Source organism: Etheostoma spectabile, chromosome 4 (assembly GCF_008692095.1).
Source record: "Etheostoma spectabile isolate EspeVRDwgs_2016 chromosome 4, UIUC_Espe_1.0, whole genome shotgun sequence".
In the NCBI taxonomy this organism is placed as follows: domain Eukaryota; kingdom Metazoa; phylum Chordata; class Actinopteri; order Perciformes; family Percidae; genus Etheostoma; species Etheostoma spectabile.
In genome coordinates, this window is record NC_045736.1 from 7961908 (window position 1) to 7977264 (window position 15357).

The following is a 15357-nucleotide window of genomic DNA, read 5'->3' on the forward strand; positions in this document are numbered from 1 at the left end:
ATATATATATATATATATATATATATATATATAAAATAACAGAGGCTTTTACCCAATACATGACTGCACTTGACGATCAGCCAGTCTTCTCAGGATTTTCTTCTAGGATTTTTTTTTAGCAGTGGGGGCAGGTCTGTCCAAACAACAACTGCCCAACTCTGATACCATGGCAGCAGAAATTTTGCCATGACGGGCCACATCACACTTTTTAAGAAAGCACATCAGCAGTCTGTTGACTGTAAGCTCCACCACTGATATTTGGAGTAGCAGTGTCACCCCAATGTCTCACATCAGCTCAACAGGCATAAACATAAAGAAAGATATATTCTAAACTGTTCGGTCTGCATTGGATACCCTACATAGCGCTGTTTTGCCAACCACTGTGCTACTCTGCAAATAGCAAATACATTTTTTTACATACAGCATACAAAAGAAAGCTGTTGGTTTGTAGTTTGACTGTTTTATACAGTTGGCCAAGAGTCTTTCAATTTGGACACAAATCTTGTGAATATAGTTGCTGGTTAAACAAACCATCCTCTCCCTCTGGAGCGCTAAATCCACATGGCTACTTAATATGCACATGAAAGACGTCATCGGACTTTGCTTTCTTCATTCTTTCTAAACTTCACTCAGTATTTTGATATCAGGAAATATATGATTTATTTTATTGATATCAGCCCGTGGGCACTGATCTTTGTATAGGAAAAAAAAGGCATGGTACTTTGAAAAAACTGCTCTGTTCTAATTAACAACAATAGCAGAGCAAGCCAAAATTATCTGTCTGAAAACACCCTCGGATCCCTGAGGTATTATTGAGTACTCTTATCGATACTCGGATTTGGCGAGTACCCACATGTAAGTACTTGTACTTGGTCTTAAAAGTGGTATTGGTGCATCCCTAATCTATATGTAGATGGTGCATACAGTGACTTGCTGTAATGCAATTTATGGCCACTAATGCCTGCAACTGTTCTGTTCTGTCTCTTTATCAGAGTACTGAGAGTGTGATTTGCAGTTAATTGTATTCTAAATGTATTAAATACTGTGTAATCTAGATACAAATAACATGTAACATGTTGTACATGTATTTAGTGTAGTGGCAATCAAAACCCGCCAGTGACATCTTTCCCAATCCTCCCAGGGAGAAGAGCTGGCGCCCCAATTTAGCCAGATGACACTGAGTCGGCAGGGCTCCAGTGAGAATCCTGAGCCTCCACCTATGTATCAGGCTCCTCCCACAGTCCTGTCCCAGCACCCCCCTCCTCAGACCGGCTACATCATGGCTACCACGGGTCAACCCATGCCGCCTCCGTCTGGCTACCAGCCTGCTGCTGGACACCCCCATCCTCCACCTCCACCACCACCTCCATCCCAGCCCGTCATGCAGGCCCCACCACCCCCACAAGGCTACATGCAGCCCCCTCCACCTCAACAGGTACGTCACTCTTCACAGGTTGTGATTAAAAGGCATCAGACATAGTTTTATGGGTTTGTTTGAATTAATTTAGAGTACCAGATAGAAGCAGTATTTCTGAAAAAGTAACAGTATTGTAGCAATGACTATTTGATTTTGGGAACTCACCTGCTTGGCACTTTGACTGGCCAGGGATTCACTTGCATGGCAAACATGATAAATGTTTTTTTGTATTTATTTATATATATATATGTGTGTGTGTGTGTGTGTGTGTGTGTGTGTGTGTGTGTGTGTGTGTGTGTGTGTGTGAAAGAGTGAAAGAGTAAATTTCTCCTTTAGATTTTAATTCATTTCAAACATGCTGACCCTATTTCCATTCATATCAGACAGTTCCTGCTTCCTAGCGCACATGTATTTTTAGTCGCAAATTTGAGTGAAACGCTCGCTCTGTTGAGCCCTGCGCTAGCGGAGAATTGAATAGTACCATTATAACATTGTCTCTACTTATAACTCTGTTAAAATGACCTTTTTTAACAATCTAAGCGCACGGCGTAAAGCGCCTGGTGCAGGTGCGTTTAGGGCGTGTACAAATCACTTTTGCTAGTGTAACGTCTGAAAAAAGGATCCGTGCGCCAGGCGCGATCACTTTCCGCTGCCTCAAGATAGCAATACACCCAGAATGTACCTGAACACACCTCCCTGTAAGACCAGCACATGGGCGCACAGAGGGGCGCAGGTGCATTTGCTTTTTAAACAACGTGGGTGCTGGACGGGTAATTGACAACTGTGTAAAACTAAACTAGTAAAAACACTTGCGTTGGGCCTTGCGCCGCGCCGGGTGCAAGATAGGGACAATAGTCTCTAAACTTCCTAGGAAATTACAAACCCCTTATGGTAAAAAAAAAATAAAAAATCTAGTTTTGCAAATGCTATGAATACCATACATTTAAAAGTATTTTTTTTAATAAACTCAAATAGTTAGAGGTGACAAATCAGCGATGTGATTCCCATGAAGTGCACCCATAGTACTGCATGTCACCTTAACAAGCTCGGTCTCAGTCAGACAACTCGCCTGTCACATTCTTCCGATTGCAGAGGCGGTGACAATAATGAGTTCTCTCACTTTCTGTCACTCACACTCTTACTTCCCTCCCTCAGACTTCTGCTTGAATCCATGAAGTACTTATTATAATTCATTTGAGTAGAGAGAACTAAATTGACCTGGCCATTAAACACCCTGAGGGAGACATTAGGCCCTGTAATGTTGCTCTGGGGCTACGTTGTAAAAGAAGATGGTCTGTTTAGTAGAGTTTTTAATAGCCGAAGTGACTAAATTATTTTTTTAATTGGCGATATAGTTGTTTGAATGAAGGAAATCTGGTGTCAGTAGTGTCTCCCTAAACCAGCATGTCAATGAGAGCATACAAACACTAATGAAGTAAACTCACAGTGCCAGTGATGTGATGGAGATATAGTTTACCAGAATCAGGTGCACATTTTACAGTACTCAAACAGCAGTGAAAACCAGTAGTTGTTGTGCTTTTGTTTTTTTGTGTTTGCTTATATGGGACTTGCTTTCCAACTCTTTGCAATCTTACAAATGGCATGTTACTGCACTGTAAAACCTTTTTCTTTTTACTAATACAGCTCCTCTCCCATTTTTTTGTTTTCATTTTGTTCTGCTTTTATTTTGTAGTTCTAAGCTCTGGCCTATTTAGACAGCATCTTTTCATGCCTTTTTCACCCTAGACACCTTCCTATATTATCAAAATCTTAGATGTTAATACTTGCATGAACAGCATTTGCTGGGAAAGTAAAATGTTCTGTGTTGTTCAATGTGTGGGTGGTTGATAACAGGAGTGCAAATATTGACACCACTGCAGCCTCTATATGGGCTGAATGTTGTGATGTACTATGCAGATCAAGATGGAGGCTGGAACTATCGATCCTCCTAACATTTAACTTCCTCCATTTTATGTCTCGTTTAAAAATTCTGGATGCTGCATTTAGCCAAGTTGTATAAGCCGCACGTTGTTCAAGCTTCAACGTTCAGCACTTGACTGGACCTCTGTAACTGCTGTCTAACATTGTTAGATGCTGATAACACTGACAAGAATTATGAGTTATAAAAGGCATTGTTTTAAATCGGCAATAATCAAACTTATCTAATATGAAAATATTTTACTAAAAACGGGTGCTTGTAGTTCTAAAGCCACATAGTTATGGCGCCACAAAGCTGTATAGCTGTTACTGTACCGTTTTGATTTAATCACTGGTAAACATAGTGGAGCTTTTAGCCGCTAAAGCAGCTATTTTTCAAATGAATTTGATTCCAAATAAATGCTAATGTTGCTTTGTATCTACAGGTTGTGTAATATGGAAACTGCTAACAAGTTTGTAATGTTGTTAAAGGCCAGGCAAGGCAGCTTTATTTGTATAGCACATTTCAGCAACAAGGCAATTCAAAGTGCTTTACATAAAAAGATTAAAATAGTAAAAATTACAGTGCAGTATAAGAAATAAAACACTAAAGAGCAGTTTAAAACGGTCAAAAATAAACTACGAAAATAAAAGTTACATCGCGGTATAAGAATTTAAACATTAAAGAGCAGTTAAAAACAGTTAAACATATAAAAGCAGATAAGATAGCAGATTTTAGGCTGCTAGTATGGGACAGTGTATAAGCTACTGCCCCACACACGTTTTTGGGGCGCAATGACCATTTTGTGAAAACCCAAACTTTGTTGACCAATAAGCATGTTTACGCTCCCCTCAAGTGGACAAAAAGTGAGTTATTGCAAGTTTATTGTGCTTAAAGGAGCTATGATCACATTTTGTATATTAAAGTATTTGACAATTGACAATGATACATAAAAAGGTATGCAATGAAAATAAAGGATGGTAGTCATCTTTTAGTATTTAAACTCTTAATATTTTTGTTGTTTCTCTTCAGATACAGGTGTCATACTACCCTCCTGGTCAGTATCCCAGCTCAGGCCAGCAGTACCGTGTGACCCAGCCCATGTCCCACCAGGTGTCTTATCCTGCTCAGCGCACTCAACCCATGCCTCAGCCCACACAGCAGTCAGGTCAGTACATTTTTGTATGCTGTACTGTCAAACTCTCCCTAAATGATATGTAGATGAATGGATGGATATATTTAACTTCATAAAAACGTATATCAGTATTCTCTAATCATATTAGAACATATAAATGTCAGTATAAACTCAACACAACAAAATACATATTTATGCCCGTCTATTCACATGTTTATGAACAAACACATGGATAGATGACTCACAGACCATAGCTAGTACAATTCACAATATCCACGATGTAACTTTAGCAGTAGTCAGTGTAGTCAGATTCAGATAGTGTTTCTTATCGGTGAGTCTTTACACCTCTAATTACTGTATAATGGTCTTCCCTCAGCACAAAACTGCTCAATCATGCTCATAAGTCTACCAGGTAAAAGGTTGATTTTAAACAACCTTGTCTCTGCATTGTTCTGCCAAGTCATATATGCTCAGACCAAAATAGAACTCTTTTCTGGGAAACCCTGACAGCGTTATGCCTCAATATTTTTTTTTATTTTGCAACTACTGAGGTTGGCTGAGTGTTTATACAGTAAGTGATGGATAAACATTGTCGACAACCTGGATGGACTGTGGCTCTTAGTGGTCTGCCAGAGGGATCATGAACACCGAGGTCACATCAGCAACACTCTATATCAATCCATGGCTGCTTTCTATATATATATATATATATATATATATAATATAAATAAAAGCGTATATGTACGGGTCTACATGAAAATTATCTGAAATACATAGCCAAGGATTAGGGCTGCAAAATTAATCAAATTTTAATCACGATTTTGGCTTCCCACGATCAAATCTGACAGAGCCTGCTGGACCTGGGCGAGAGATGTGACCCATGGCCAGAATATCATAGTTCATAAAAATGCAGCGCAGTGACTATACAGACATTCCATACCCACGTGTAACTCTGCTGACTCGCCATTTGACCCGTGCTTGTACTGTTGTTCTCTCTTGTACTGTACTGCTCCTTTATCACACTAATATCACTCTAATTTCTCTCCTCAAATTGGTGTCTGTTGTCATCAGGTATCCAGACCATGATGCCCAGCCAGCCACCAAGCTATCAGGGCATGATAGGTGTGCAGCAACCCCAAAACCCTGGTCTGCTCAATTCCCAGAGGGCAGGCATGGGAGGACAAATGCAGAGCATAATGGTTCAGTACCCACAGATGCCATCATATCAGGTATGGACAATTTTTAAATCAGCTGTTGGACAAAATGATGGAAGGACACAAATGGAAAGGTTTTTAGGTACTGGCAAGAAAATGAGCCTTGCCTGGTGAGATTAAGACTTTAGCCCCACCCGTATCAATATACTCATCTTCAATCATCTTCATCTACAATCCAGAATCTAATCTGCTGCCCCATCTGCTGAACACTTAAAAAAGTGAATGTTAAAGAGGCCAAGTTAAATGACCCCAAGAAATCTTGAAATCTTAATTACAATTGATGTGAAAGAAGAATAAAAAAGATTTCAATATCAATAATCATGTACATTCTTACACCAGAGTCATAGAATTGCAGCAAGCTCAAAATAAGCACAGTAGGTTTGAGCAGCAGAGATTTAAATCGGCTTGAGGTAACTATATTTAAACTCTGACGCGAGTCCGGTCCAGTGAGCAGATGTAAGTCGAGGGCCAACATTAATTTCTGCCTGTGCCTTGGTTTGAAAAAATAAATAAAAATAAAAACCCACTACTAATGTTGGTCCTTAGTATTTAAACAGTAGTCATATAACATAAGCCTTAGTTACTTTACCGTATACTATTCCAAATGGTCATGAACAGAACAAGTTAAAAATGGACAGACGAATATAGTCTTTATTAAAATAGCAACAAGTGTTTGACCAAATTAAGTGTACAAATTACGTCAAAACAGGACTTAAGTTAATCCCTCTTTGTAAGTCTTGTCTTCGTGTCTCCAAATGTTTTTAGCTTTGACAGCAGTCAGAAGAACCACAAAGTACTTTTTTCTAAATGGTATCTTTTCTCTTGGCCCAATTACACTTTTCCAGGTACCAGTGGGAAATGAAAATCAGCAGGTGGTGCAGCAGCAGTACCAGCAGCAGGTGATGGTGCCAGTCAGTCAGTCTGTTCAAGGACCCATGCCTGTCTACTACAGTGTTATCACTCCCACACAGCAGAATAGCACAAGGTATGTTCAAATACATAATATTCATACAAATGAGTGGGCAATGGTAATAAAAAATGTCAATGCGTTATACATGAAGTTTAGGCACAGCAAAGTAGTTTTGTGAGAACATTTTCTCATATCAGTGAAGTTGTTTTCACTAAGCTTTTAGTGCTGTTGTAACTGAACTGAGAAAGTTTTATATATATATAGTTGTGTGTGTTAGAATTACCTTTCTCAATGCATTTATTTGCTCCCTCTTTGTGTCTGTCTAATCCTGCAGTCCATCGGTAGGCTACCTGCAGCCCCCCACCTCTGAGCAGTATCAAATCACACAGTCGCCGTCTCCTTGCAACCCTCAACAGTTGCAGCAGCAATATCCAGGTGAGACTTTGTGTCAACAGCTTTAAACATTTTGTGACCACTAGATGAACATGATTTTAGCTTTTTTAAGATTTTATTGTTTCAATTCATTTGATATAATTTGTGAGCATTACAAATTCAGTGATATGAAACTTTCAACTGTTCTTCAAAACATGGGTTCCCAGACTTATTCACCTCAAGACCCCAAAAAACAAAAACAAATTCTGTCACCCTTAATTTACGAAAATACACCATGTATTCCATATCAACTACTGATAAAGAACACAACAAACTATAAACAAAATAAATAATTTAAAATGCCTATGAAATGTATTACAATGCATACTTCCACATAAAACACATTGAGGTTTCTCCTCTGCATTTCAAATAGCTTAAAAAAAAAAAACTTGTACTTGTATTTGCGTTTTGACATGCACGCAATGAGGTGAGGGAGTTGCAGAAGTCACATTTAGCATTACGTGAACTTGTTTTCAGGTCAAGGGTTGCAATGAGAGGGAGAAAGGGGGGCGGGGGATAAACAGCCCGAAGCACAGATCAACATAGCAAAAAAATATTGCTCCTCTTCTATTTTATTTAGGAAAATTAATTCATAAGTCATAGCATTGTTATGCATTCTACTCTGCCGATTAGCGACCCAATAGAAAAGGGTACCGTTTTGGGTCCCAATCCTAACTTTGGGTAAGACTTCTTTAACAAAAAATCAGGTGAAAGGTATTTAGGGTAAAGTTTAGAAAGAGGTACACATGATTCACACGTTGAACTTGTAGATCAATGTCCTTAAATAGAAAATGTTTGAAGAAATCGCGGAAAACCTGCTTGTGTGCTCCCACTTGGCCTTAGGTAAATGTTGATTGTAATGATGGTCACTTTATCCTTTCAACCTCTGCTCTTGTTTGTGCCATTTACTACTGTTTGATTGGTTGGTTTCTCAGGCCCATTTATATTAGTAATTTGAACTAAAAATTAAGTAACTTTCCAGGACTTAGTCAACCAAATAAATTCACCCAGCAATAGAGACCTGTCAATGTTGTTTTAGCTCCTTAGTCACTAATAAATGTCCTATGTGAGCTGTTTATCTATGTGTGTGCCTGTCTTTCTGTATGCTCTCTCAGGAGTACCACCTCCTGGGCCTGGGGTGATGGTCATGCAGCTCAGCGTCCCCAATGGACCACAACCTTCCCAGAACCCTCCTCTGGTCCAGTGGAACCCATGCAAGTACTACAGCATAGAGCAGAGGCCCAGCAAGCCAGGAGAGCTCTACAAACCGGACAACACTCCACAGGTACACACAAATACGCATGACTCCAGACTGTAACTCAGAAATTCAGTCATTCAGCTACATGTAGTCTTTCATTTGCAGCCCCCTAGTGGTCAACAGGTAGAATGGGAATGACAGAACTCATGTCACAGTATTTCATATTTTTCTTCTTCTTTTTTTCTAGGCCAGTAACCAGCTGACGAGTCCCCTGGCCTCCCCTACTCAGTCTCCCACCCCATCTCCCTCTGGCAGCGTCAACAGCGTCTGTCCAGGCCTGGGACCATTACCACTCATTTCCCAGTTTCCCCGGCCAGGAGGACCTGCTCAAGGTAATTTAACAAGAAGAGTGAGGGTTCAAATGCGTACACATATATCTTGTGCAAAGGTACAGCAGTACAAAAAAGTACAATAAATATGTTTACACATAGTTATGACCATTAGAAATGATGGCCCAAAATACAAAAAGTCGTACCAGGTTGTTGTAATTTGGTAATGATTTCTTATTAAGTTCACAGGCAAATAAACATAAACTACTTTTACAGCTATTAACAGCTGTCTGCTTGAACCCCTGCTTAGACCTTTGCCACAATGACCTTCTAAACTTCGTCAGGTGGCTTTTGGCCATAAGCCAATAGCCTCAGCAAGTTCACACAACTGGCACTGTGCCGCCAGGTCAAACCTTCTGTACCCACACATCGCGTTACTTTGACCCTGTCCCCAATATTTACACACAGAGCCATAATGCCTTTACTGATATGACTTTACTGAGACCCACTGTTTGGAATGCGTGATTGCACATATTAAAACGATCTTGCATCAGTCTACGATCCATGAAATATCACCATGACATGGGTCTTTTATCGACTGTCTATAAAACACCAAAATGAAAGAATACTGTAGTAGTGAGCTACATTAGCTTAGCCTCATTTCTAATCACTTGTTAGAAAGTGTTGAATAATTATCTTGAATGCAAAATCTTTGCCATTTCCATAAATCCTCATTAAATCCTAAGTCTAATCATTGTAATAACATTGTTCTTATGTTGTCCGCTAGGCCAGGTCTCTCTTGAAAAAGAGATACTGTGGTGATAAGATTCCCCTGACCTCTACTGGGGCAATACAACTCTAAATGGAAGTTTTTTCAGGAAGGATCGTTTTTGATTATAATTTGTCATTTATATGTTGTGAAGGTGATGGACGCTACTCTTTGTTGGGACAACCTCTCCAGTACAGCCTGTGTCCTCCCCTCATGCATGGCCAGTCCTACAGCTCCCATCAGGTCAGTACTGGCAGGCCTTTGGTCTAACACGACTCAGCCTTTCTATATGTTAGCACAAGGCTGTGATGTTGACTGGTCTTCGCTTCCGGCTTAAATAGCGTTCATGAATTCCACCCTCAAAATGTAATCAAGTATAATGAAATACATCACAAGGCACAGAGAAAAATTAAAAATTCCATCTAATCTGTGATTTAATGCTTTTACATTATTGGTTCAAATTGTACCCCTGATGGTTGGTCATGAAGTGGTAATTTTTTAAAGAGGATGTATTTTAATGTATTTTAAAGAACACAAGAAAATATATTGTTCCACTGGTTGTTTCAACTATCACGAGTACTTTCACACAGAACACGAATATTACGCTGCGATAAAGCAACGGATTTTTCCCCCGAAATGAGATTGATTTTTCTGAGCTCTCGCAACACGAATAAAGCCATCAACCAATCACGTTGTTGTTTAATTCTGAGGATCATCATAAAACAACACGTAAGCTGTGGCCAAACCACAGACTGTACGCCTGCAAGCTTTAATACTCCTTTTAACTATCACAAACACAGCGTTTTACCAGATTCCTCTCGCGTCCTCTCTCTGTGTCGTGAGTTTTTTCAACTGACGGCTCTTTTTGTTTTGTTGCGATGTTGAGAAGCAATACACAGGAACTTTCTTTCTAGAGCATTTATTCAGAGACAAACAAAAACCTACACTGTACATTTATTACCGTTAAACAAGTAAATTGCTGATGAATGCTCTGCTCTTTTAGCCGACAACTGCCGGCTCTGAGCACATTCCCTCTCTCATGTAGCCAACACACTAAGCTATTGAAAATGGGCTGTATTTATATAGCGCTTTTCTAGTCTTAACAACTACTCAAAGCACTTTTACATAGGAACCCGAGGCTGCTGGTCAAGGTGCCACCTGCTCATTAGATAACACTCAAACCCATTTACACGAATGGCGCCGGGGCAACTTGGGGTTCAGTGTCTTGCCCAAGGACACTTCGACATGGGACTGCCCAGCCTGAAAGGAGTTTCCCCGGTCTTGTAACATCAGGAGAGCCTGCCAGAGCTTCTTGTATTCAGTCCAAAGCATCCAAAAAATGCTTTCACACTATAAGCAAACCGGACCATTGTTCAGTTTGATCCGGACCAAGACCACCTCTTATGATCGGGCCAAAATTTAGTGATAACTTTTACTGCTTTGGGGGGAGACAGGGCTGGATTCCCTGGAGCTACCCCCTGTGATTCCACTCAGCAGCCAGAGAAACAAGACAGGGTTCCTCCATGGTATAGAAGAGCTGTAGCTTTTATTTGTGCTCAAACTGCAGACTCCAGCTGCTGAACATTCACTTCATATCTACACCGCTTAGTGTTAACTGTCCTCTGCTCCGACTGCTCTCTAGTCCACTCACTGCATCTTCCTTCACTTTCTCTGACATAGTTTTGTGAATAGCTTTGAAGCAAAATATTTTCGCGCTGCTTATTCGTCACTCCTCCTTGTGTAACGGCCTTAAAATGTATTACTGACCAACTACTCAACACAGAGTATCTTTGTTCGGTGAATGAAGATGTATATCAACTCTTTTTAAGTTAGGGAACATTAACAAGTTTAAGTCACATTCTTATAATGTTGGCTGTTTGGAAATTGTTTAAAATCTTTCTTTGAAGAATGTTGTGTAACCAAGAAGTACTAAAGTTCCATCCATTTTAAATGGTAGCAATGACACACTGGGACCTGGCCATCATTTTTTGTATGTTGCAACTGTTTGGGTTTCCAGTTACGAAAGACTAAGTCAGAGGCTCCCACTGATTGCTTCTAACCCCATCTAGTGTCTAACTGTCGAACTGCATTGTAATAATGACCATCATATTATCTGTGTTGTTGTGCGTTCAGAACCAAGGAGTAATGAAACATGGGGCACGAGGCAAAAAACAAACACTCAAATCGGCATCAACAGACCTCGGCACCACTGATGTTGGTAAGTTAGAGATGCATCATCACAGATCAGCATATATACCGTTGTTATCGTTACATTTTTCTGCAGGTATTGTTATACGCAGTCCCATGTGCTTTTTAATTTTCAAAGAACGCCCCCTGATAGTTAGATGATTCAGAGGTACTCTCTCTGTTCTCATCTGAGCACCTTGGCTGAGTTTTGTTCAGGTGTGTGAGCTGTGAATGTGAGTAGATACTAGAGGGCAGCAGGGGGTGTGCCTAGATTGTATCAGTTTTTATCTGATTTTCTTGTATTGTTGTCTTCAAACTCCTCCATCTGGTGTGGACGCCATTAAATAAACCTTGAATAGCTGAGTGTATACTGCCATGTGCTTGAAGCACTGCATTAAGTGCAGTTCTACAGCCGTTGAAAATACGCCAAATTGGATTTCCTTTGGAGTATCCTGCTCCCCTCAGGGCTGTGCACAACATAATTCCCCTAAGCATTGCACATTGCCAAAAGGTTTTTAGCTGAAACAGGCAAGCAAACACACATGGCATGTCTCTGGAAGAGGTGCTTCAAGTCTGTTAAGATACAAATTGAGCAATCAAGTCTTCTAACATCTTCTGTCTCACTATCCTCGTCTCTTCTTTGTCCAGTGGTGAGTCGAGTACTCGAGGTTACGGACCTGCCAGAGGGGATTTCACGTCCAGAGGCTGAAAAGCTCTTCAACCAGCTGTCGATGTGCGGTGCCAAGATCCAGTGGCTGAAGGAGCCCCAGGGTGGCAGAGGAGGAGCAGGAGGCTGTGGCCCTTGTCCTGGTGCAGGGCCCGCTGGGCTGGGAGCCACCGCTGGGCTCGGGGCCAGCATGGGAGCTGGAGGAGTGAAGGGGGACGGCAACGACCCGGCTCACCTCTACACAGTGGTGGCAGTGTTCCCCAGCACCATGGCTGCCCAGAGTGCTTCCTTCAAACTTAACAACAGCGGGGCCAGCCTCTTCAAACTGAAGGCCGCCAAAAAAAACTATGACCTGCGTGTGCTGGAGAGAGCCAGTTCTCAGTGAAAGGAAAAGAGAGGGGGAGGAAAGAAAGAGAGAGAGAGAGACTCATGGTGGAGTGGTGGAAAAGGAAGGAGGACTGAGGGGGACTGCTTTTAGTGTACAATTTCAAAACAAAACAACAAAAAATATACTTGAGTTAAATGATGTGTCAAATGTATAAAAGGGAAGAAGGTGTAAATCATGAGGTGACAGGCATTTGGTTGCAAATATGACTTTGTTTGTTTTTATTAATTGTTTTCTTTTGTATTTATATAGCAGACAAGCACACAAGACACGCGAAGCATGTGTTTCACTGTTGCCGTGGAATGTGTGCTGCCATTACACAAAAACACATGCAATGCCACACAAACACATACCAGGAGACACACATACGCAGGCAACAGGGTCACGTAGCACACAACAAAAACACACTGGACAGTCGACCTCAGTCAAACCTTTTCCTCCTCTTCCTCCTCCCCCCGCTCTCCAACCCTTTCTCCTTTACTCCTTTTACTGCCAACGCGTTCTCTCTTTCCTCAACTCTACGTCACCCAGTCGTCTCTTAATCTCACATATTTATAAATTTTCATACGCACAGTTGCGCACTCTCTCTGCTTTACCGCACCGCTCCCGGCTCTTTTTTCTTGCCATGTCTCATACTGCCTCCTCTCTCTCTGCTCCTCTGTTTCTCTCATGTACTCTCTCCCTGCTCTCTTCTCTCTTGCTTTCTGTTTGCCTTACTGCTGTTGTGGGTTTCTGTATTGCGCTGTTTTTTCTTTTTTTTCTTCTCAGAAGGTTTTTTCTTTTTTTGGGATTCAATATATTTATATAAGTGATGTAAGGAATAAAAGAAATCTATATATTCAGTGATTTTTCTTTCTTTTCCCTGAGTGAAAACGTTTAGGTCTTCCTCTATCCTTTACTCCTTCCCTCTTCATCCCCTCTCCTCTTTCCTACATTTGTTTCCTCCTTACTGCCCTCTACCTCACTTCTTTGGTCCTCTCCTCTTTCCCTCAACTGTCCCACATCCACCCTGACGCCCCGTTGTGTTTGCGTTTTTGTTGACAGCTGTGCAGAACGTATCAGAAGAAGTAGTTAAAGTGCACAATGATTGCATATGTCTACTGTAAATTTTATTTAATCTGTTATTTTTTGTTGGTTTTTAAAAATATAAAAGTCGAGAAAAAATCTTTCAAAACATCTTCTGTGTCATGTGGTTCATTGTTTGACTTTATTGAAGCTGACTCTGAAGTCTGTCTGTCATCTGCAGTTATTTGCTTCTCTGCTCATTTAGTCAGGTTTTTCCTTTTAATTTAGTTATTATCCGTACATACTGAGCATCTTCATGCTCCCCAGAGAAAGAATCCTTTTGAATCCTTCAGAACTCCAATGATTTTACAAATTAAAGTCTATATACATCTTTTGGGGAGTACTACTGCATACAAGTTGTATAAAGCCTTTTGGGGTCCCAAGGGAGCTGCACGAAATCTGCTGACAGTGTCAGTTGGGTCTGAAGACAACACGTTTGATAATGAAAAAAAATCTGTTTGTATGGAGTTAAAAAGAAGTGAGTTTTACCAGACCTGTTAGTCTGGCGGCTCCACACTACGTTAGCTGCTAATAGAATAAAACACCTGAATCTGCACAGCCGAGTGAATCGAATCGAGTTGCATTGTTTTGTTTTTTACAATGACGTTCCAACTTTAGTTAATAGAAACAGCAGTTGAGAAAACACTTAACTCTTTGAACACAAAATACCCCAGAACGTCTCAGGTCCATTAAATAGCTGCTCTGTAGCTTTCAATCATAACATGGTTTACATTAGCAGATGCAGTTTTCCAGTTTATCATGAAAATGTATTTGGTAAGACCTACAATTTTACCTTTAACCTTGAAAATGAGATGAGCATCTGCTGATATAGATCATATGATATGATAGAGAGCGACAGATCACTTACTACATTCAGTAGTTAAAGTCTCAACATCAGTACATCACATACACAATATACCACCAGAACCAGCACATCATTTACAATAGACCACACATCAACTCTATGCATACGTTTATTGAAATAGAGGGAGGGGGATGGAGTAGAATTTGTTGTTAATTGGGGGGGTCACTCCTAGAACAACAGTTCTGACGGCAGCAGAACAGCCAGATTCTCTGAGGCAGTGATGACCTTTTGGTGTGGACAGCCTCATCCTGAGTTGAAGCCGTCTGATCATCTTCCATCTTGCAGTTTTAGGAAATTTTAAATAACACAACAGGGTAAGTACAGAAAAAAAATAAACTTGTGTAGTTAAACATAAAGTTGACTGAATGCATTGAATACATTTGAACTTACTACCTCAGATCCTTAACTAAATACTTGAGTAAAGTTAGGAATACGTGGGAAAGCTTTATTGCAAGCAAAATAACTTCTCACCTGGCTCTGAGTCGTGGATAGGGGTGGGCTTTTTTGGTTTTCTGGAACAATGACCTCATCCTCCAGGCAGGCTGTTGGAGAACAATGGAGTGTGAAGGTAGGGCGTTTCCAGTATGTTCTTCTGGAATTCCTCATCCTCTGATCCATAATCAACTATCTCCAGAGGTGGAGTTCTGCTTACTGCGGCTTTGAGCCGATGCTGGGTGTGGGCTTGTGGATGAGAGTCCAGATGACACTTGTATTTTGGTTGACAATGTGACGGTCTCGTCCATTTGTTCGTCTGAAACCGGGTGGACCTTCTTCTTCAGTAGTTTCCTAAAGCAGCTCCACCACGGCGACTTCTTCTTGTGGACTTTTACGGTATGTTCATTTGTCAATCGGTCCTCTTTACTCTC

General features: G+C 40.7%; 1 protein-coding gene across 18 annotated transcripts in view; it reads left to right on the forward strand.

The window, feature by feature from the left end:
* r3hdm2 (R3H domain containing 2) overlaps window positions 1-12914 on the forward strand; it is a 79175-nt gene extending 66261 nt beyond the window's left edge. For all 18 annotated transcript variants that reach the window (XM_032513422.1, XM_032513431.1, XM_032513427.1 and 15 more), the window contains 10 exons: window positions 1142-1435; window positions 4368-4503; window positions 5542-5699; window positions 6530-6669; window positions 6929-7029; window positions 8142-8311; window positions 8472-8616; window positions 9477-9565; window positions 11456-11540; window positions 12158-12914. In XM_032513422.1, coding sequence (XP_032369313.1) covers window positions 1142-1435; window positions 4368-4503; window positions 5542-5699; window positions 6530-6669; window positions 6929-7029; window positions 8142-8311; window positions 8472-8616; window positions 9477-9565; window positions 11456-11540; window positions 12158-12561 — 1722 coding nt within the window. In that variant the 3' untranslated portion in view covers window positions 12562-12914. The remainder of the gene's footprint in view (window positions 1-1141; window positions 1436-4367; window positions 4504-5541; window positions 5700-6529; window positions 6670-6928; window positions 7030-8141; window positions 8312-8471; window positions 8617-9476; window positions 9566-11455; window positions 11541-12157) is intronic.
* The last annotated feature ends 2443 nt before the right edge of the window (window positions 12915-15357 follow it).